This window comes from Phyllopteryx taeniolatus, chromosome 7 (genome assembly GCF_024500385.1).
Source record: "Phyllopteryx taeniolatus isolate TA_2022b chromosome 7, UOR_Ptae_1.2, whole genome shotgun sequence".
NCBI classification, from domain to species: Eukaryota; Metazoa; Chordata; class Actinopteri; order Syngnathiformes; family Syngnathidae; genus Phyllopteryx; species Phyllopteryx taeniolatus.
This window is the reverse complement of record NC_084508.1, coordinates 2,408,469-2,430,000: the sequence shown is the minus strand read 5'-3', so window position 1 is coordinate 2,430,000 and position 21,532 is coordinate 2,408,469. Positions and strand designations below refer to the sequence as shown.

At 42.2% G+C, this 21,532-nt stretch overlaps 1 protein-coding gene across 5 annotated transcripts in view; it reads left to right on the top strand.

Annotated features, from left to right (window-relative positions):
- The window catches only part of zc3h3 (zinc finger CCCH-type containing 3), a 109,822-nt gene extending 102,177 nt beyond the window's left edge, over nt 1-7,645 (top strand). For 4 of the 5 annotated variants that reach the window (XM_061778053.1, XM_061778052.1, XM_061778054.1 and 1 more), the window contains 3 exons: nt 3,062-3,210; nt 3,298-3,449; nt 7,410-7,645. In XM_061778053.1, coding sequence (XP_061634037.1) covers nt 3,062-3,210; nt 3,298-3,449; nt 7,410-7,441 — 333 coding nt within the window. In that variant the 3' untranslated portion in view covers nt 7,442-7,645. Of the gene's footprint in view, nt 1-3,061; nt 3,211-3,297; nt 3,450-7,409 lie in introns of those variants that run through there. The other variant, XM_061778055.1, reaches the window with a different exon arrangement.
- The last annotated feature ends 13,887 nt before the right edge of the window (nt 7,646-21,532 follow it).

The window sequence follows — 21,532 nt, the reverse complement described above, 5'->3', positions numbered from 1 at the left end:
GGAGAGAAACGCAGACAAAAGACAAATCACTGAGTGTAAACAGGATGAGAAACGTAAGTCATTACATTATCTACAACAATGAAACATTAAGTATGCGTGTTGCATGGCACTGTAGTGCTACACCCTGTGAGGGAAGGACAGGACAAGCTAGAACAGGACAAGGACTGGAGAAGAAGCATGCAGGACAAGGGTCGTGAACCTGGCTGTACAACTGAAGTGTGGTGGGATTGACTATGTGAATTATAAAAGTCTATAGGACGAGAGTGTGAGTGAGGGGATACACAAGCAGTTCGTATAGTATTGCGTTATTTGGCGCAATAAGTGAGTGGACCCACACCCAGTGAAAGAGTCCCAGGGGTGTGTGCCTGTGGACACATGCAAGTGAATTGACACCGTTTTACATGCACAAAGACTGACAGAGGTGTCCTGTAATTGCTGTGCCCTCACCGCAGAGGCTGAGGACCCCAACCAATCAATCGAGGGGCGGGATCGGGCCCAGGGGTCCACACCAGAGCAGCCCGGTGTACGGGACACGTCCTACACCGAGGGACCCAGGGCGGTCCGCCGGCCCCACCGAGGCGCCCCGACAACTAGCTACCCGGTGGGGGCTGCAGGGACCCAATGCCACCACCCCGGGGGGTGGGGGGTGGCCAGGCACTGCTGCCTAACAGCCAAACCCCAGCCACCCACGACCCACCGTCACCCAGAGATGGGTGTATGTGGTGCTTTAAAACGTGGGGATGAGTGTGTGTGTGTGTGATGCATTTAAAATCCAGGGGGGCAGGCTTCTTTTCCCATTCTCAACAGTCCAGGGTCTCCGTTGTCGTATTTTGCGCTGCATAATGCACCATACATTTTTAAGGGGAGACAGGTCTGGACTGCTGGCAGGCCAGTCTAGTACTCACACTCTTTCCCTACGAAGCCACACTGTAGAATGTGGCTTGGCATTGTCATGCCGAAATAAGGAGGGGTGTCCCTGAAAAAGATGTTGCTTGGATGGTAGCATATGTTGCTCCAACACCTGTATGTACCTTAAGCATTAAATGGTGCCTTCACAGATGTGCTAGTTACCCATGTCATATCAATCCAGATGGGTCCTAGTCCTCTTTGGCCCAGAGGACACAATGTCCATGTTTTCTCAAAACAATTTAAAATGTGGACTTGTCAGACTACAGCACACTTTGGCACATCTCCATCTCACATGAACTCGTGCCCAGAGAAGCCGGCAGCGTTTCTGGGTGTTGTTGATATATTGCTTTCGCTTATGCATCGTGCAAACTTGCATTTGTGCATGTAGCAACGAACTATGTTAACTGACAATGGTTTTCTGAAGTGTTCCTGAGCCCCTCGTGGCAATATCCTTTACGCAATGATGCTGTTTTTTGTTTTTTTGTTGTTTTGTGTCTTTTAATGAGTGAGGAGTGTGGACTTAGTCCTGCTCCATGTGTAAAGTGCCCTGAGACAACATCTGTTGTGATTTCACGTTAGCCATCCATCTATTTTCTGTACCGCTTATTCTCACGTTTAAATTATTTAGTCTGGCATTTCATCAAAAAAAGAGTCAAGTAGCATAATGCATTGTCTTGTTTTTTTATTAAAATGACGTGCATCAGTCTTCTACCAGATATAAAACCATGGATATCATCACACGCACACACACTAGTGGCAGCCCTGATTTGTTGAAACAGGTTGTGTCAATTCCTGGGCATCCGCGGCACCCAAGGGTGCTGTGGGAAGTGATCTCACAACTGAGTGTCAGTGCTGTTTGGGTTTAGGGAGATAGGAGCAAGACTCCTTGGTTTTCCTGAAAATCAATATCAAGATCCTTCTCCCCTACACTCTGACACACATAAACACGCACCCTCTAACATTCTATTCACTTTATTTCTGGACTATTCTGCTTCCCAGTCGTGCACTCCTCACCACGCCACACACAGGAACACACTCCTTGGAGCCTCCTCCGTAGAGTGAATATAATTAGCTTCTCTGACAGGTGGCAGGGATCAGATCTCACAGAGAATGAAGCTTCCAATTTACACCCGTATTAGACTGTCATACACACTCAGTTGCAAACATGCATGTGAAAGCTTGCCGTCTCTTGCACAATGCTCTGCAGACTTAATCGCTCGCTCAATACACACTGTAAAACAGTGGGTCTCAATTTGGGGTCCGCAAAATAATTTGCACTAAATTATTGTATTGGTTTTCAAATAGTGTTTGCCCCTTGTGGTGTGCACGCCTTAGCTTGATGGGGGGCAGTTGTGAGAGATACATGTGAACTTGATTGATTGCCAACAAAGCTCCAGTAATATTTATCCTCTTTGCGTCACTGTTGACCCTTCTTTGGTGGCGTCACACACACACAAATGCTCAATGGAACCTAAGGAAACGTAAACTACGCGTTGATTTAATCTCTTGTTGCTCACGAACCGAAAGTCTTGTGTGTCTTGTTACAATGACGTAAGGACGGTTCAAAGAGGCTTAGTCTCAGGAAACTAAATGTCTCTGGTTATGGGTTGTATTAATTTAAATGAGTCAATTATCAGGTACCCAAAATTCTTAATGATCCACTCATATGCACATTTTGAGAAACACACAGATGACAAAACAACCATATCCGTCCATCCATCCATTTTCTTTACCGCTTATCCTCACTAGGGCCGCGGGCTGCTGGAGCCTTTTTCCAGCTATCTTCGGGCGGGAGGCGCGGTACGCCCTGAACCGGTCGCCAGCCAATTGCGGGGCGCATAGAAACAAACAACCATTCGCACTCACATTCACACCTACGGGCAATTTAGAGTCTTCAATCAACCTACCACGCATGTTTTTGGGATGTGGGAGGAAACCGGAGTGCCCGGAGAAAACCCACCAAGGCACGGGGAGAACATGCAAACTCCACACAGGCGGGGCCGGGATTTGAACCGCGGTACCCAAAACTGTGAGGCAGATGTGCTAACGAGTCTCCCACCATGCCAACAACCATATCATACAAGCAAATAAAAAGTTACATTTTCCATAATATGTACCCTTCTATAAAACAAACTCATTGTTTAACCACCAGTGTAAGAAGAAACACACTTTAGTGTGTCCAGACTTCTCCAAGACCGGTTCCTGTCCTCTTGGAACTCGCTGTAAGTTGCAGCACCATCAACGTGCCAAACGGTGTACATCCACCTATGTGAGGGTCCGTAACGATGAGCCCTCCAAGAGGTCAGAAATAAATATGCTTAGTTTGATGAATAAACATAATTTAAATTATATTGTTGCGATGCAAATAACAATGTTTCTTTTTGCCAGGCCCTGTCTGTCTGTGGTCATTCCACAAGGCTCTCAGGAAACTCTGGGTACACCTTCCACAAGTTCGCTTCCATCATTTATCTCACTCTCAAGTTCTCCAGAGGAGGCAGATGTGCCAGACCCACGGCGAGCCAAGACCACACCAGTTAAAGGTAGTAAATCCCATAAAGCTGCACCCCTGGCCAACCAACAGCGCATCAACACTGCAACGCTATTTAACTTGTGAAGTGACTTCAGATGACCCTTCTTTTGATGCTTTCTTTGAAATCTTTGCTAGCCTCCTTAAAAATTAACTCCTCGGGCTTCAAGTTTCTGAACACTAGTAACAATGCCTCTGGTCTTGCACTCGTCCGCTTAGTCTAGCCGAGCTCATCTGTTGCATTAAGCTGTGATGAAGGCCCCTGGTTACCACAATAAATAACACTTTTATTCCACTTATCTAATAATATGCAGAACTTTTTGGGATTGTCACAAAGTCCCAATTTAATCAGCACTGAACCTGTGTGGCTATATCATGTGGAACAGAAAACAAAATAAGGTACATTTGGGAAAACAATCCGCTGTGATGCTTCTCCAACAGAAAAATATTTTTTTTTAAAGTCAATTGGAACTAATGTATATTTAAGGGTCAAACAGTTTAAATCACAAAACCTTTGTAAAATGTGATATGGTATATAAAGATAAAGATACAAAGAATATTAACACCACTTAGACCTAGAATCAAGAAAATGAGTACTTACCCTTTGATGATGTGCAACAAACATGTAGAGGAGGGAGGGAGGAAGGTTTCAAGTCACCTGCGTAAAGAATTCTTGAAGTTCACTTTGATCTACATCTAGATATTTTTTAATATTGTAGAATTGACCAATTAGTTACAGTGCCGTAAAAAAGTATTTGCCCCTTCTCAAATTCTTATGTTTTAGTGCAGTTCCTCCACTTTAAGCTATTCAAATACTGTAATGTAAATATCAGACAAAGGTAACCCAAATAAACACAAAATACAGTTTTCAAATGCTTTTATTTATTAAGGAGGAAAAAAACAATTCAGAGCTGCCTCGCCCTGTGTGGAAAAAAGTAATTGTCCCGCTTTTTAAACCATGAATGAACTGTGGCTTATCAAATTTTTTGGAAAGCTGAGTTCATTTTCAGTGACCAAACCCAAGCCTGATTACCTCCAGAGCTGATCAATCAAGAAATCCCTTAAATAGAATTTGTCTAACAAAATGAGTCGGCCAAAATTTCTCAGAAAGCTGCAACAAAATACCACGATCCAAAGAAATTTAAGAACAGATGAAATATAAAGTAATTGACATCTATCAGTCTGGAACGGGTTACAAAGGCATTTGTAAAGGTTTAGGATCTCAGCGAATCACTGTGAGAGCCATTATCCACAAATGGAAAAAACATGGCACAGTGGTGAATCTTCCGAGGAGTGGCCGGCCGAAAAAAAATTACCCCAAGAGCACAGCGACGACTGATCCAGGAGGTCACAATGGAACACAGGACAACGTCAACAGAACTGCAGGCCTCCCTTGCCTCAGTTAAGGTCAGTTTTCTTGACTCAACAATAAAGAAGAGACTGGGCAAAAATGGCATCCATGGCAGAGTTCCAAGGGGAAAGCCACTGCTGACCAAAAAGAGCTGGCCGTCCGGCCAAACTGAGCAATCGAGGGAGAAGAGCTTTGGTGAGAGAGTTAAAGAAGAACCCAAAGATCACTGTGGCTGAGCTCCAGACATGCAGTCTGGAGATGGGAGAAAGTTCTAGAAAGTCAACCATCACTGCAGCCCGCCACCAGTCGGGGCTTTATGGCAGAGTGGCCCGACGGAAGCCTCTCCTCAGTGCAAGACACATGAAAGCCCGCATGGGGTTTGCTAAAAAAAAAAAATAATTATTTTTTAAAAAACACCTGAAGGACCACCAATCACCATTTAAAACTGCATTTTGTTTACTTGGGTTATCTTTGTCTGATGTTTAAATATTTTTGATGATCTTAAACGTTAAAGTGTGAAATATTTGCAAAAAAAAAAATGTTTTTGAGAAGGGCACAAATGCTTTTTCACAGCACTGTATATATTGATATATTATCCTTTTGGTCTTACTGCTTTAATAAGTGGATGAAAACTGGAGTAAAGTTAAACACCAGCCATTGTAATCTTGTTCATATTTTTGATGATGTTCAACTTAAATCTAGTGCACTCACAATTTATCCATGAATGTGTTTCACGGAAATAAATATAAAAAAATAATAAGTCTTCATACAGTGAATGACAGTCAACGAGAGTTTGATGGGGCTGGTGGGGTTAATGATGCTCAGAGGAAAGAGGTAATAATATTTAGGTTTTAGGTTGTTGGCCGCACAGCTGAGCTCTCTGCTGACAGACTTGACAGATCGGGGATTAGATGAGCATCCAGGCCCCTGTTGTCACTGAGCTACCCCGCCCCCACCCCACCCTCACCATGCCTGCTGCAACAAACATTGTGGTGCATCTACCTTAACAATTTCTTTTGAGATGTTTGACTAAATTTCACTGATTTGACTCTATATCTGAATTTGATCAGATACTATCTATATATCACTCATTTTGTTATTGCCTATGCTGAACGAGACACGATCATCTGTTTTTTTATCAAATGCTTTTTTTTTTCCAACCAAATGAAAAGAAGCTGCTGGTCTTTTGTTTAACATTGAAATAGTTCGTTTTGGGTACATTAAAGGTCTGAAGGCCCACCGTTAAAAATATTTTATTATAAAAATACTGACGGTGCAATTAAAAATACTCAAAATTCAAATCTCAGTGTCCAACTATAATAAACCACGTGGTTTTCACCAGTTGCAGTTAAAGTTTGAGAGACCTTGTCATTCAATCCTCAGAGGACACTGGATTTTTATTTTACTCACGATTTGCCGTAAAATCTTTTGTCAAACGCATATTTGTGACCCTCCAGCACGAAACCGATCGAAAGTCAAACAGACATGTTTTGGGCTATATACATTTTCTGAAATTAGAAAAAGCATGTAAAAAAAACTGATGATGTATAGATTGTGGCACTTGAGTAACATTTGGTGAAGATGTCTTTCAAGATCAGAAGCAGCATTTCAGTGTTAACCGAGTAACAAGGATGTTTTGTTTACACCACAAAGGACTGTACTATGACCTGTTGTTGGTTCATATGTATGACGACGTACATTTGAATGAAATCTGCTAGGGGGCTGGCGCGAGACATGATGATGCGGACACCAGGCCGGGTCCTGGCAAATCTTTGCTGGTCTCCGGTCCGGTGGCTCCCCTTCTCTGCCCGGCCAGTCCTCCAGTTTTAATGCATCGTACACCCGTCAGCGGAGGAAGGGCGACGTAGGGCTGGGGAGGACACTCGACCAGGTGTTCCGGCACTCCGGCCTGCTCTATAGCCTGCCGTGCCTTTCCCCCGCTGATTTTTAATGCACCACATACATTCGCGCATACTTTGGGGGAGCTGGTTGGCCTGGGTGGGGATGACGGATGCGGGTCATAATTGCCCCATGACCGTCTCGCCTCACCCCCACCAGTCTCCCCAATTTTAATGCACACCACCACACATGATCACGGTACAGGGACAATTTTTGCTAGTCGGTGACCTGGTAACCTTAGTAATAGAGTGGGTGGTGGGTATTCACATTTCTCCTTCTTCGTTCTTTCGGCTGTCGGGCCACAGGAAGACGGGGGCTCGCCCTCTTTTCCAGTCAGTGCTTTATGGGCTCGAGTTCTAAACACGGCCGTGCGACTTCCGATCGGTTTTATGCTGAAGGGTCACATTTCGTTCCCCATATTCTGGTTTGCCTTGAATGCTGCTGAGCCACATTATAGGTAGAAACAAACAAACTCCTTTCACTTTGTTTAAATTAGCGAGCAAGTGATGTATTTGCTCAACTAAACACTCGCAACCCTTTATTCATCGTTATTGTCATGCTCACTTTATATACTTGCCAGCTGAAATGTCATCACTCAGAATTTGTCCAGGGATTATCACATTGTAACAGTCAACACTCACTCACTTGCATTTCTACAAATATTTTTCTTTTTATCTTCATATTTACTTGTCACTGATGGCCTTTTTCCTTTTCCTTTTACAGAAAAAAACCTGCAGATAAAACCTCGGTTATAGCGCCACAAAGACAAGCAGATCAGCTCTGGTGGAGAATAAAATGTTTTCATGGCTTATTTTTACATGAAAGATGACATTGATACAGATGAAAATGTGTATCCTCTACATTTATTTACATATTTTACTTACTATTAAAAAGATGCAGTTTGACCCCACAGGTTTTGAAGATGATTGAGTATTAAAAGAACAAATCTTACAAATTTTTCCAGTCTTTTTGATGAATGCTTTGTGTAATTTTAAAGGCTATTAATAGTTTTTTTCCCCCCTCCCCCAATTTGGCATCAACATCAACATTTATCCTTGGATGTTTGTCCCCATCTGTCTTGTGCTATAACAGCCACCGTAATTTAGTTGGGAATGCTAGACATGCTTGCATCATAGGAGGTTGAATGAAATATTTACTGTTTCAACGAGAAGAAAATAAGTCGTTCATCAGCTATTTTTTGTATAGCAATCCATTTAGCAGTGTTCTTTTGCTATTTTTATTTTATGCTTGTATTCATTTTATATATTGGCTTGCTGTGTTTTAAATACATTTCAAAATACTGGTGTGAAATGTGTCATATAAATAAAGGTGCCTTGCATATTTTAACAATTTGATCACGATTTGTGTAATAATCTAAAAATTTGTGCTCCTGTCAACAGGTATTCAAACGACTCCGACCACTCACGAGGAGTGGGCCAAAATACCTGTGGACAGGTTGTAAAATTGTTTAATTCCAGTGAGATATATATATATATATATATATATATACACATATATATATATACACACATATATATATATATATACATATATATATATATATACGCATATATATATATATATATATATATATACATATATATATATACGCATATATATATATATATATATATATACGCATATATATATATATATATATATACACATATATATATATATACGCATATATATATATATATATACGCATATATATATATATATATATATGCATATATATATATACGCATATATATATATATATATATATATATATGCATATATATGCGTATATATGTATATATATATATGCGTATATATGTATATATATATATACGCACATATATATACGCATATATATATATATATATGCATATATACATACACACAGCAAAAATATATGAATGTTATATACAACAACTCACCATAACGCAGAATTAGTGTGAGCCCTGGGCTTGTTCCTTATGTCCAGTCTGCTCTGTAATCAGATATCACCGACAAGTGCAGTCTGGTGTTGTATCGTTCGCGAATGTTTTGTTCAAAAGAACGAATCTTCAGTGAATGCAATGAATTGAATCAGTTTATGAAATGATTGGTTCTTTGAGCTTGGCCGCCGTTAGCGAGTCGGCTGGGAGCGGAAACGGAACTGCTGCAGCGTTCTGTGCAGTCTTGACTTGTCAATTGAAACGTACAGCTATTGCGGCGGAGAAGATCCGGTCAAATTTTAAAATTAAATACACTTGACACGTGAAACGCAATACAACTGAAATAATATAAATTGGTCATTCTTTCTATGCGGCCCGGTAACAAATGCTTCACAGACCGGTACCGCTCCGCGGACCGGGGGTTGGGGACCACTGAACTAAATCGCAATAATAAAAATGAACAGCGTGCTTAAACTAATACCACGCAAACAAATGTTTTCATATTTTTATAGAGCATAACATGCAAACATTCACAGGACAGGGAGGGAAAAGTAAGGCCTTGACATTCATAACGACAATCAGCCTGTTTTTGTGCCGATTTTGCCCTTTCCGACCAAACGCGTCAAACTCCAGACAATCTTAAATCTTAAGATTATCCTATAAGGTTGTCCTTAGGTATGATGTGTGTTAAGAGTGGATTCGTCCCGATTTAACGGTCCTAAACAGGTCGGGCCGACAATCTTAAATAATGTACATGTTCAATATTTACGCCGAAATGTCTTCATGTGTGTGGGGGAGAGGCGACTTCTCCCAACTCATGACATCGTGAATTGTGACGTGGAATGGAATATAGCCTATCATGAAGCACCCTGACTCAACAAAAGGAACGACTGTAAATAAAAATAAGCATGTCTTACCCAATGTCGTTTTTTTTGTTTGTTTTTTTTGTATAAAACATATCTGCTGTTGACCAATACTGGCCACTCATGTGCTTGAGAAGAATCTGCACCATTTGTAAAATTGACATTGTCCCAGATTATCGCACTATTAGTCACTTTAAACTGCATAAATTGATTGAACTCTGCACCATTTGCACAATGGTCACTGCACCATACTATTGTTCTATCATTTCAAACTGCTCTAATTGCTCGGGGACTCAGGATCATTTTGCACATCCATCCATCCATTTTCTGTACCGCTTATCCTCACTAGGGTTGCGGGCATGCTGGAGCCTATCCCAGCTATCTTGGGCCGAGAGGCAGGGTACACCCTGAACAGGTCGCCAGCCAATCGCACGGAACATATACACAAACAATAATTTGAACTCACATTCACACCTACGGGCAATTTAGAGACTCCAATCAACCTACCACGCATGTTTTTGGGATGTCGGACGAAACCGGAGTACACGGAGAAAACCCGCGCACGCAGGGGGAGGACATGCCGCTCATTTCGCACAATTGTCCCCAAAAAATATATAAATACAAATTTGTACCTGCGTTACCATATATACTGGTAACTTTTTTTTTTGCTCAGTGACTGTGTTTTTATGTCTCAAAGGTGTTCTCTGTCAATTGACTGTTGTTGTACCAGAGCAGCTCCAACTACAGGGGACAAATTCCTTGTGTGTTTTTGACATAATTGGCAAATAAAGATGATTCTGATTCTGAATAATCGTATTGCTCCCATACTGAATCATATTGTGTCATTCCGCCCTCAAAGATACAATTTTTTTAATCGAATTGTAACCTGTGTAGCTAGATACAGACCCTTTCCAAAAGATTAGACTATCATGGAAAAGTTTATATATTTCCATAATTCCATTCAAAAAGTGAAACTTTTATCGATTATAGATTCAGGGCCTACAATTTAAACAACTTGAAGTATCTATTTGTTTATTTTTACATATTTGGGCTTCCAGCTCATAAAATCCACAAAATCAGGAATTTAAAAAAATTGAATACTGTGAAGAAATCACCATTTACTTCTCAGTTTTTGTAGAAAAAAAAATTAGGGTCACATTAAATCAATCAAAATATGGTAACGATATGTTAATCTTCAATACTTGGTTTGGTAATCCCTTTGCATTAATCACTGCCTTGTGGCATTGAGGCAATCAACCTGTGGGCCAGATTTCCTTAATGCTTGCTGACAGTTCTTCTTTGTTTTTGGGTCTGGTGCACCTCATTTTGGTCCTGATAATACCCCATAGATTCTTAATGGGGTTTAGATCTGGCGAGTTGGCTGGCCAGTCAAGCACTGTGATGGCATGAGTATCAAACCAGATTTTGGTGCTTCTGGCAGTATGTGCAGGGGCAAGGTCCTGCTGGAAGATGAAATCAACATTTCCATAAAGATCCTCAGCAGAAGGAATCATGAAGTCCTCGAAAACATTCTGGTAGACTGTTGTAGTGACCTTGGATTTAAGAAATCAGAGTTTACCAACACCTGCACTGGACATTGCAACCCAAATCATGACTGACTGTGGATTTTTCACACTGGAGCTCAAGCAGCTTGGGTTCCGTTCTTCACCCGTCTTCCTCCAAACCCTTGGACCTTTCATCGGAAAAGAAGATCTTGGACCACTGGCCAACAGTCTAGTTCTTCTTCTCCATGGCCCAGTTGAGATGCTTCCTACGTTGGCTCAGGCTCAGAAGTGGCTTGACCCAAGGAACCCAAAAGTTGTAGCCCATCTCCCGGATGTGTCTGAATTTGGTGGTTTTGAAGCTGTGCCTCCCGCCTCATTCCACTCTTTCTGGAACTCTGCTACATTCTTCAATCTTCTCTGTTTGATAATCCGCTGAAGCCCACGGTAATCTCTTTAGCTGGTGCATCTTCTCCTGCCATTTTGTCCTTCCACTAGACTTTCCATTGAAATGCTTGAACACAGCACTCTGTGAACAGCCAGTCTGATTAGCTATGAACTTTTGTGGCTCACCCAACCTATGAAGGGTATCAATCATGGTCTTCTGGCCAGTTGTCAAGTCTGCACTCTTCCCAATATTGAACCCAACTGAGACAATTGAACCAAACTGAAGCAATTTAATGACACCTGGGGAAACCTGTGCAGGTGCTATGAGTTTAGTCGGTTATTAGTGTGTGACAATCAGTTGAAAACATTTATGGCCTGCAAAATTTGGGCTGATTTCGTCATAGTTTTAAACATTTTTGAATTCCTGATTTTGTGGGGGCACGGTGGCTGACTGGTTAGAGCGTCAGCCTCACAGTTCTGAGGACCCGGGTTAAATCCCCGGCCCCGCCTGTGTGGAGTTTGCATGTTCTCCCCGGGCACTCCGGTTTCCTCCCACATCCCAAAAACGTGCATTAATTGGAGACTCTAAATTGCCCGTAGGCATGACTGTGAGTGCGAATGGTTGTTTGTTTCCATGTGCCCTGCGATTGGCTGGCAACCAGTTCAGGGTGTACCCCGCCTCCTGCCCGATGACAGCTGGGATAGGCTCCAGCACGCCCGCGACCCTAGTGAGGAGAAGCGGCTCAGAAAATGGATGGATGGATGGATGATTTTGTGGGTTTTATCAGCTGTAAAACCAAATTATGTAAAAATAAACAAATAAATACTTGAAATGTTTAAGTTGTGGGCCCTGAATCTACAATCTATGGAAGTTTAACATTTTGAATGAAATTATGGAAATTAAACTTTTCCATGATATTCAAATTTTTTGGAAAGGGTCTGTATGTATCAAATCAGCCTCGTGCCAGAGATTCCAAACCCTAGAGAAAACCCACACAGGCATGGGGAGAACATGCAAACTCCACGCAGGCGAGGACAGATTTGAACCAGGTTCCTCAGAACTGTGATGCAGATGTGCTAACCAGTCGGCCATCATTTGGACCATTCCTTGGAACAAAACTGTTGTCGTTCAGCCAGATTCCTTGGATTTCTGATGTTAATAGCTCTCCTGAGGTCATGCCCAGCATCTCAGGTTGAAGTCAGGACTTTGACTGGCCCACTCCAGAACATGAACAGAATTTTCTTCTTCGCAAGCCAATCTGTTTTTGATTCGCCTCTGTGTTTGGGATCATTGTCCTGTTACAACACCTATCCTCTTTTGAGCTTTAACTGTTGGAACATATGGCCTCAAGTTTTTGTGCAAAATATCTTGAATTCATTTTTCATTGATGATAATAAGATGTCCAGGCTCTGAGGTAACAGCACGCCCATACCATGATGCTCCCTCCACCAGAATCATCTTTATTTGCCAAGTATGTCAAAAACACACAAGGAATTTTTTCTTCGGTAATTCGAGCCGCTCTCGTACGACAACAGACAGCTATTTGACAGAAAATACTTTTGAGATATAAAAACACAGTATGGAGAGTCATCATCTTTTATTGTTATGAACATGCATGCATGCACACGAAATTTGTTCTCTGCATTTAACCCATCACAGTGAACACATACACATTAGTGGAACACTCTGGAGCAGGGAGCAGCTGAAGCGCCCGGGGAGCATTTCTGGGTATCAGTGTCTTGCTCAAGGACACCACAGCCGTGAGTCTGGGGGATGTTGGCGCATGGTCCAGTCGGGGTCTTGAACCTAGGTCCCCCACGGTGGCAGGCGATGATCTTGACCATTGGGCCACGGCTGCCCAAGCAAGCACTGAAAGGTTACCACTCGTGGTAATGCCGATACTGCCATGCTTCACGGGACAATATTTTGATGGTGGTGTGCTGTGCCATTTTTCCTCCACACATGGTGTTGAGTGTTCCTCTCAACCAATTCAACTTTGGTTTCATCTGTTCACAGAATATTTTCCCAGTAGTGCTGTGGAACATCTAAGTGCTCTTTAGCAAACTTCAAATGTGCAACAATGGGATTTTTTACACTGAAATGGCTTCCTCCTTGGTCTTCTCCCATGAACCCTATTCTTGTTTGTTTCTTTTACATACGGTAGATTTGTCAAGGGAGATATTGGCCAGTGATTTCTGTAAGTCTTGAGAAGATGATCTAAGGTCCTCCCCCCCTTTATTTTATTGTATTTATTTATTTTACCCTCATTGAGCATTCTGCACTGTGCTGTTGCAGTCATCGTTACAGGACAGCGACTTCTTAGAAGAAAAGCAACAGTGCTGAACTTTCTCCATTTATAGACAATTTGTCTAACCATGGACTGATAAACGACAAGACTTTGAGAGATGCTCTTGTAACCTTTTCCAGCTTTATACATGTCAACGGTTATTAATTGTAGGTCTTCTGAGAGCTCTTTTGAGCGGGGCGTGGTACACATCAGCAATGCTTCTTGACAGGAGACCTGAGGTTGACTCACACCTGGCTGATTATCTCTTGGAGAAAATGTAGCCTAGAAGTTCACTTAGTTTTTCCTCCCTGCCCTTTGAATGTTTTTAGGTTATTGTCAATAATGTGTGGCATTAGATTAAGCAGACTATTTATTATTGTGATTCAGTTGAAGATCACACTGTGGTGGTCTTTTATGACAAATTTATGCAGAAATCTTTGAAATTCCAAAGGGTTCACATACTTTTTTCCTCCCACTGTAAAGTATACTGTATCAGCACTGTTGGACCATATGTTTGGATAATCAAGATAACATAATTAAATATAAAAACCTCTGTTAACAAAATCTAATTGAACAAAGTCTTGAGAGAGAAAAACATTCTAGGAGACCAAATTTTAGAAAGATAATGTCCTGTACAAAACTTTCAAGCAGTGCCCAGCTCATATGGGATGTCAGCAGAACAGATATAAGTGAAAGAATATAACCATCCAATACTTTTAACGCTACTTTAAGACCCTGAGTATTTGGCTGACTATAATGTGCAATTTAGCCCTTGGTTCTTTTTTGTTAGTAAGAACGAAGCAAAGCTGAGCCAACATCCTAATTCAACACTGTCACCCATGTGGACCAAAGCCAATCAAATGGCATCTATGCAAATGTCCATTTCTGTACCGCTTATCCTCACTCGGGTCGCGGGCGTGCTGGAGCCTGTCCCACCTATCTTCGGGCGAGAGGCGAGGTACACCCTGAACCGGTCGCCAACCAATCGCAGGGCACATATATACAAACAACCATTCTCACTTACATTCCCACTGTATGAAAATGTAAAATGTAAATGAAAAAAACATTAATTCATCAAATCATTTAATTGTCCCACAAGGAGAAATGGAAACAGAGAATACAGTACACTGTATTCTCTGTTTCCATTTCAATACACCGTCGTCTGGAGCATTACCAATTTGTGCAGGATTGCACTAGTGAGGTCTTAGACCTCTGTAACCTAGTGCTCGTCTCTGCTCGATGCACACAACCCCACACATTAAATGGCTGCTTTGAGTCATTTTATGTGTACATCCAATCAATGTAGATTGTAAATGTCATTGACTGAAGCAATTTATTCCCCAGTGCTTGCTGTATTGACTAAGAAAGCTGAGTTGTCCTGCTTCATTCCTGCTCACGTGACGACAAGTTTCTGATGTCAAAAATTAGTATAAGTTTATCGTGTTGGTCTCAGATGCAGCAGCCTCCAAGTTGTGAAATTATTGTCGACCATAACACACATTGGCCAGATAAAACAATTTAAAATCTCATTTTGTTTCTTGAATCACGGGTGAAAAATACTTTCTGTTTTGTTAGAAATGGTTTTCCACTCATTATTCAAAAAATAAATAAATAAAAAATGGTTCGGTCCGCTTTGAACTCAGTTTACTAATGTACACAGGATCAAAAGCGTTGAAGTTTCCCCTGGATCTGATCCAAAATATATCAGCTATTTTAAATCGATAATTTAACATGAATATGTCACATCAGTGACACATATTCATCCAATGGTTAGATGCTTCTGCGACCAATGCAGTTGTTATTAATGTATAATCGTAATCAAAACTAATTTTATGTTCTGTAGTATGTGACTGTTCAGCTCCTTTCTTCTTCAGATGTGTTGACAATAGCAAAGGCTTGCGACAGGGACCCATCACTCTTCTCAACACATCTTTTACTCTTCCACCTCCTCCTCGACTATGTTGCTTCTCTCCCGTTCGGGAGACACAAGTGCCTGAGACAGATGCATGCTGCCTCTTGTCTAAAAGCCTCAATATGAGCTGCTGAGCTAGGCAAACTCTAATTAAGATCAATACTGTATTTCTTTTTTTTTTGGTTAAAATGTGCAAGATAGAGTGAAGACAGAGAAATATCATCAGTTCATGCAGACGCAGTGAGACAATATTGGAAAGGTCAAATGTGAGCCTTTGTCTCTCTGTGTGTGTGTGTGTGTGTGTGTGTGTGTGTGCGTGTGTGCGTGCGTGCGTGTGTCGTGGTTCCTATGTGTGTGGGTATGCCACATTGGCTATTTTCTTTTCACATCTCTTGACTTCCAGAAAGTGAAACAATCATTTTATGTTCGTGAATAAAGGTTTGAAGATCCATGGCTGTGTATAACATCAGAATCAGAATCAGAATCATCTTTATTTGCCAAGTATGTCCAAAACACACAAGGAATTTGTCTCCGGTAGTTGGAGCCGCTCTAGTACAACAGACAGTCAATTTACAGAACACTTTGGAGACATAAAGACATTGACAAAAAACAACAACAAACAACATAAAACAAGCAAAATATTAAACAAAATTTATGCCAGATCTGTTCTAAACCCTTTATTAACTGTCCATCCATTTTCTGAGCCGCTTCTCCTCACTGGGGTCGCGGGCGTGCTGGAGCCTATCCCAGCTATCTTCGGGCAGGAGGCAGGGTACACCCTGAACTGGTTGCCAGCCAATCGCAGGGCACATACAAACAAACAACCATTCGCACTCACATTCACACCTACGGGCAATTTAGAGTTGTCAATTAACCTTGCATGCATGTTTTTGGGATGTAGGAGTAAACCGGAGTGCCCGGAGAAAACCCACGCAGGCACGGGCAAACATACAAACTCCACACAGGACCGGGGGATTGAACCCCGGTCCTCAGAACTGTGAGGCGGACGCTCTAACCAGTCGACCACCCTTTATTAACTATTTAGGCAATATTTTATGTAACTTTTTAGCCTTGTTAAATACTGTTATGTTATATGAGTACCCGCACTCTTTTACTACGAAGCCACGCTGTTGCAACACGTGCAGAATGTGGTTTGGCATTGTCTTGCTGAAATAAGCAGGGGCGTCCGTGAAAAAGACGTTGCTTGGATGGCAGCATATGTTTCTCCAAAACCTGTATGTACGTTTCAGCATTAATGGTTCCTTCACAGATGTGTAAGTTACCCATGTTAGTAAGTTACACTTTCACACCCCACACCCACCCAGCCGCACCAACGACCACAATCACATCTCTGACTTCTGCGTTGTCCATCCACGAACAGGATGTGAGACGCATCTTCAAACAACAAAAAATTAACAAAGCGGCAGGCCCGTACCTTGTGTCCCCATCCTGCCTCAAAGTCTGCGCGGACCAGGTCGCTCCAGTCTTCACACAGATCTTCAATTGATCTCTGGAACTGTGCGAAGTACCATCCTGTTTCAAACGCTCCACCATCATCCCAGTCCCCAAGAAAACTACAATCTCAGGTCTGAATGACTACAGGCCTGTCGCCTTGACAGCTGTGGTCTGGAAGTGCTTTGAACGTCTCGTGATGGACCACCTCAAGAGCGTCACAGATCCCCTGCTGGACCCCCTGCAGTTTGCCTACCGAGCGAACAGGTCTGCGGATGATGAAGTCAACATGGGACTGCACTTCATCCTAGATCACCTCGGCAGTGCATGGACCTACGCGAGGAGCCTGTTCGTGGACTTCAGCTCAACGTTCAACACCATCATCCCTGAACTCCTTTCCTCCAAGCTTCTCCAGCTCAGCGTCTCACCTGCCATCTGCCAGTGGATTTACAGCTTCCTGACAGGCAGGACACAGCAGGTGAGGCTGGGGGAGGCCACCTCATCCACACGCAGCATCAGCACTGGAGCGCCCCAAGGTTGTGTCCTCTCTCCGCTGCTCTTCTCTCTCTACACGAACGACTGTACCTCAGCGCACCCGACTGTCAAACTCCTGAAGTTTGCAGATGACACCACTATTATCGGCCTCATCAAGGACGGTGACGAGTCTGCATATCGACAGGAAGTGGAGCGGCTGGAGCTGTGGTGTGGCCGACACAACCTGGAGCTGAACACGCTCAAGACTGTGGAGATGATCGTGGACTTCAGGAGGCATCCTTCGCCACAGCTGCCCCTCACGCTGTCCAGCTGCCTTGTGTCAGCCGTCGAGACGTTCAAGTTCCTTGGAATTACATTTTTCAGGACCTCAAGTGGGCGATCAACATCAACTCCGTCCTCAAAAAGGCCCAGCAGAGGATGTACTTCCTGCGGCTTCTGAGAAAGCACGGCCTGCCACGGGAGCTGCTGAGGCAGTTCTACACAGCGGTCATCGAATCAGTCCTGTGTTCTTCCATCACAGTCTGGTTTGGTGCTGCTACAAAAAAGGACAAACTCCAACTGCAACGGACAATCAAAACTGCTGAAAGGATTGTCGGTACCCCCTTACCTACCCTTGAGGACTTGCACACTGCCAGAACTAAGACAAGAGCATGCAAAATCCTCTCAGACCCTCCACATCCCGGTCACCGGCTCTTCCATCTCCTTCCTTCAGGTAGGCGCTACCGATCAATGCAAACTAGAACTAGCAGACATTCCAACAGCTTCTTCCCTCTTGCAATCAACTTTTTAAACACCTAACCTACAATTCCATTACAACATGCTGGCAATTTTTTTACTTGAGTTCGTTGTCACATTTCTGTGGGGCCAATTATATATTACTCGTGCACTCACTGTAGTAGTCTCGCCACGCTGCACTATTTGCATATCTGTTGTTGACCAATACTGGCCACTCATGCCAGAGTAGCATCTGCCCCATTTGCACACTGACTGAGGAGTATCTGCAACATTTGCACAATCAACATTTGCACAATCAACATTGTCCCAGATTATCGCACTACCGGCATTACCAGATAACTATCAACCCTTTACTGCTCCGTGACTGTTTTATGTCAATGTCTTTATGTCTCAAAGTGTTCTCTGTCAATTGACTGTCTGTTGTCGTACTGGAGCGGCTCCAACTACCAGAGACAAATTCCTTGTGTGTTTTTCTGGACATACTTGGCAAATAAAGATGATTCTGATGCCATTGGCAGTAACACAGCCCCATACCATCACAAATGCTGGCTTTTGAACTTTGCGTCCATAATAGTCCGGATGGTTCTTTTCCTCTTTGGTCCGGAGGACACGACGGCCACAATTTCCAAAAACAATTTGAAATGTGGACTCGTCGGACCACAGAACACTTTTCCACTTTTCATCAGTCCATCTTAGATGAGCTCGGGCCCAGAGAAGCCAGCAGCGTTTCTGGGTGTTGTTGATAAATGACTTTTGCTTTGCATAGTAGAGTTTCAAGTTGCACTTACGGATGAAGTGCCCAACTGTATTTACTGACAGTAGATGATGAAGTCCCTAAATTCCTTGCAATTGTACGTTGAGGAACATTGTCCTTAAACTGTTTGACTGTTTTCTCACGCACTTGTTCACAAAGAGGTGAACCTCGCCCCATCCTTGTTTGTGAATGATTGTGGGATGTTCCAAACAGGTGTTTGATGAGCATTCCTCAACTTTCTCGGTCTTTTATGCCACCTGTCCCAGCTTTTTTAGAATGTGTTGCAGCCATAAAATTCTAAGTTAATGATTATTTGCTAAAAAGAATAAATTTTATCAGTTTTAACATTATTATCTGGTAACTGTTTGTTGTTCAGTCCTGAACATAAATAAGTACACCTCCATTATCAAGTCAAATTTTCTGAATGTTGATACTGATGCAGTTGAATTCAAAATCAAAATTTAGCTTTGCTGGACCATCATTGGTGTGGATTTTTTTTTTTTTTTTTTTTTTTTTTTTTTAGAATTTCAACATTAAATTGAATGTGCCTGAAAAATGTTGGAAAAAAACTGAAAAAGTTTTGTATGCACAATGACAAATCTCATTTGCAATAAATGGACATTTGCGGGAGTAGTATAGGATGCTATAGAAAATATGAATTCCGAAAGGAAACAAGGTTTGTCGGTCAAAACGCGTTACGAGCAAGCGGCCATTCAATTTCATAACTGTAAACAAACAACGACCATTTTACGACGGCTATTTGGAATTGATGCAATAATCTCCCAAAATAATCATAGAAGGATCAATCGATTGCGTCAGAAGGAGTAGAGGAGACAATATTGACTTACATTTTTCAGTGTCGGTCATATTTTCGTTGGAGCGACTTGGACAAAATAACAAAAACGGTCGACTATTTTGCGAGATCGATCACCCAGAACCATTTTCGGTCAGCATACGGCAGCATTTGAGCTTGATGGGAACGCGGAGGGGCCGGTAGAACCTGGTAAGTGTTTTCAAGAAAATGACGTGAAAATGTTACAAGCTTCGATCTCAAACGCTCAAGTTACTAGCAATGATGAAAAGTGAGTTTGTATAGAATTAGATGGTTTCTGGTTTGATTCGTTGAAGGAGAAATGATTGGTGAATTTCGGCCGTTTTCTATCGCTCGTGCACAGGCAACATGTTTTCTGTCTCCTGACTGCACTGCTGACTCGCTGGTAATTTTGACAAGTCACAGCAGTGTTGAGGATGTGGTCCTGATTACGCAATACTTTAATCCTTATTATTAAACTTGGATTCGTTTCCGATTATAAAGTAAGAATCATCTTTATTTGCCAAGTAAGGAAACTGATATTGAAAAATTCACTAGTCCCATTAAGTTCTGATATCCACTGAATTAATTCACTTATACCTGTTAGTATTCAGGTCCTTCATTTTCCATGTTGTATTTTTTGTAAATGTTATACACATCTATATTTGCCCTAAGTAAATTTTGTACTCAATACTTGTTGGACATAAATTGGTTTGCGTGAAGAATTTTCTATCAAGGTTTTCATACAATTAACAGCTTTCCATGTTCATATCTAGAGTCAGTGTTACAGGCGACCACTGGTCAAATAATTGGTCATATTAAGTAAACTTTGTATGATTTTATCCCATGAACCCTTAAATGTAACTGGTATACTTCAAAGAAATTTTACTAACATATCCATCCATCCATTTTCTGAGCCGCTTCTCCTCACGCGGGTCGCGGGCGTGCTGGAGCCAATCCCAGCTATCATTGGGCAGGAGGCGGGGTGCACCCTGAACTGGTTGCCAGCCAATCGCAGGGCACATTTTGTACAAACAACCATTCGCACTCACAGTCACACCTACGGGCAATTTAGAGTCTCCAATTCATGCATATTTTTGGGATGTGGGAGGAAACCGGAGTGCCTGGAGAAAACCCACGCAGGCACGGGGAGAACATGCAAACTCCACACAGGCGGGGACGGGGATTGAACCCCGGACCTCAGAACTGTGAGGCTGACGCTCTATCCAGTCGCCCGCCGTGCCGCCTTTTACTAACATATTTTCAACAAAATGATTCAAGTTCTGAAATGTTTCTTGTCACAAATTGTGTACCACCTCAGTGGAATGACCCATATACGTTTTATACAATGTTTCAACATTATTGGAATTGGGGTTTGTACTTTTTCACGGTACCGTATATTCCATTCACAATTTTATGGTCGTCGTCATGAGACTTTTTCTCCTTTTTTTCTCATCACGTTAAAAGAGAAAAAAAGAAGGAATAAAGAAGATTCAAGGAGTTAATCCCTTAATTATCTGCCCAGAGATGAAGCATTATGGCAGTTTAATTTCTCTGTTTTGGTGCAACATTTGGGGCCTATTTTTCTCGAAAATGTTTGTTGAACTCTGAATTGTATGAATTTTAGGGTCCTTCGACTTCGGAGAGATCTTCCCAAGCCTCCCGAGTCTGTTAACAAGATTGAACTGAACAATCTACATCTACACTGCAATCTGTTTTATGCAA